This window comes from Halyomorpha halys, unplaced genomic scaffold (assembly GCF_000696795.3).
Source record: "Halyomorpha halys isolate HHAL.00 unplaced genomic scaffold, Hhal_1.1 Scaffold1232.1, whole genome shotgun sequence".
In the NCBI taxonomy this organism is placed as follows: domain Eukaryota; kingdom Metazoa; phylum Arthropoda; class Insecta; order Hemiptera; family Pentatomidae; genus Halyomorpha; species Halyomorpha halys.
In genome coordinates, this window is record NW_027106428.1 from 51275 (window position 1) to 53195 (window position 1921).

General features: G+C 30.7%; 1 protein-coding gene across 1 annotated transcript in view; it reads right to left on the bottom strand.

The window, feature by feature from the left end:
• LOC106688903 (corticotropin-releasing factor-binding protein) overlaps nt 1-1921 on the bottom strand; it is a gene marked incomplete at its 5' end in the record, with an annotated part of 82366 nt that overhangs the window by 12368 nt on the left and 68077 nt on the right. The window contains 1 exon segment of the mRNA XM_067044802.1: nt 1329-1437. Coding sequence (XP_066900903.1) covers nt 1329-1437 — 109 coding nt within the window.

Genomic DNA, 1921 nt, shown 5'->3' on the forward strand with positions numbered 1-1921 from the left:
TTTGAGAATTATTTTTTTATATTAGTTGTGACAATTTTCAGATATTACTTTCTCTTACTTATATGAACTATATATTAAAGGCGTTGTCATCTTGAATAATAAAGAAATAACTTTCTATTGTTTAAATAAAATAATTTGTATCCAAGTTAAGTATTAAAACACTTTTTATTATTTCTTTAAATGTTTAACGTTTCGGCGAACCTGGTTATCCTCAAGGACAATCTTAAATACAAATTTCCACATCACACCTAATAATTTCAAAACTTTTAGTAGATTATTCTACCTAATCAACTATCTAATCATCGTATTTTGTCACTTTTCTATTAAATTAAAAAAAATTCATTACAGATTAAATTATCACTCTCTTATCACACAATATTGTTGGGAATATTAAAAATATTGCGTGATAATTGTGTTATATTAATCTGTAATTCAAGTTTTAACATATAATGGAAAGAGAGACAAAATAGGCTGTTTTGACTGAAATAAATGATTTGAGCAGAACTGTCTGCAAAAAGTTTTTAAAGTATTAGATGTGAGGTGTTAATTTATAAAAGATTGTCTTTGAGGATGACCAGATTGGCTGAAACATTGGATATTTTAAGTATTAATAAAGAATGCTATTCAGAGAACCCTCCCCCCCCCTTAATTAAATTCAATTTAATTATACAAAAGGCACTGCAAGCTAATGTGGTGCTCTCTGTTGGCCGAGTTGACCAACAGCCCTTACTTTGGAAACGAGTGAAGCTGTTGACGAGCCACCATCTTTGCTTTGAAAAAGTTGAAGTTAGTTTTCTATTCTTTATCCCTTCATCAACCAAATGGAGGAGAAGAGAGAAGAATGGGCAGGTAAGAATAGAAATAGTACCATCATCCAACTTTAATCTCACAACGGGTTCCTCAATCAACACTGAAGAAATATAACCCATTTATGTCAATAAGTCAATAGTTTATAGTTTATTGACCAATGGACAATAGTTTTAAATTATTTTTGTCACATTATACTGCCCACTGAATAAATATCAGAACCAGTTCTAAAATCAGTTACTGCATACTCAGGCTTTACCCCAGACTGCAGTCGTTGAGCAAATGTTCTGAAACTTAACTTGAAATTATTTTATTTAAACAATAAAAACCACTCCCAAAAAAGTGAAAAGATTATAAATAAACGAATAACTGTTTATCTCAAAGTGGTGAGTTAAAGCTGTATGGTGCGCGCACCAGATGGCACCCTCTTCCCTAACTCTCGATATTGGACGAACACTGTATTGAATTAAAATAGGGGAATGTTTTACATAAGTAAATATGAAAAATCACAACGAACTCACCTGGATAAGAATCTATTCCGCAAAAGGTGTTGGCTTGGATGAGCTTCGGGGTTGCTAAGTCCATCCCGCCACTTATTTCCACAAAGTCCTTCAGCCCCGTCTCTTCACACTGAAACAGAGTACGGCAGTATTGTTGAAAATGAATGGAAGGAATATAGATATTAGTAAAAGGCTGCTTATTCTTCATAATTTTTTATTTATTGTACATTAATTAAATTAAACATAAAACCTATTAACTATAAATGGCGCATTCAATAATACATTCCAACATTAAATTGAATTTTTTATCTGAATCTTTGACCTCATCTGATTTTACATAATTTAATTTATTTTCTATTTTTAATTTAAAATGCAATTCGTACTGCCGTGACCATCGCAATCCGCTTAGTTGTAGGGTATTACGATGTCTGACAGTACTCCTTTGTTCAACTTTTATACAATTTATTTTAATATTATATTTTTATGACTTTTATAATTTTAGTTAACCAAATTTGAGCCTTTTAGTTAACAAAATAACTCCATAAAATCACTCATAGCATTTTCAATATTGATTTTATAACCATTTAGCATTGAAGAAATAGTTCAGAGCAGAG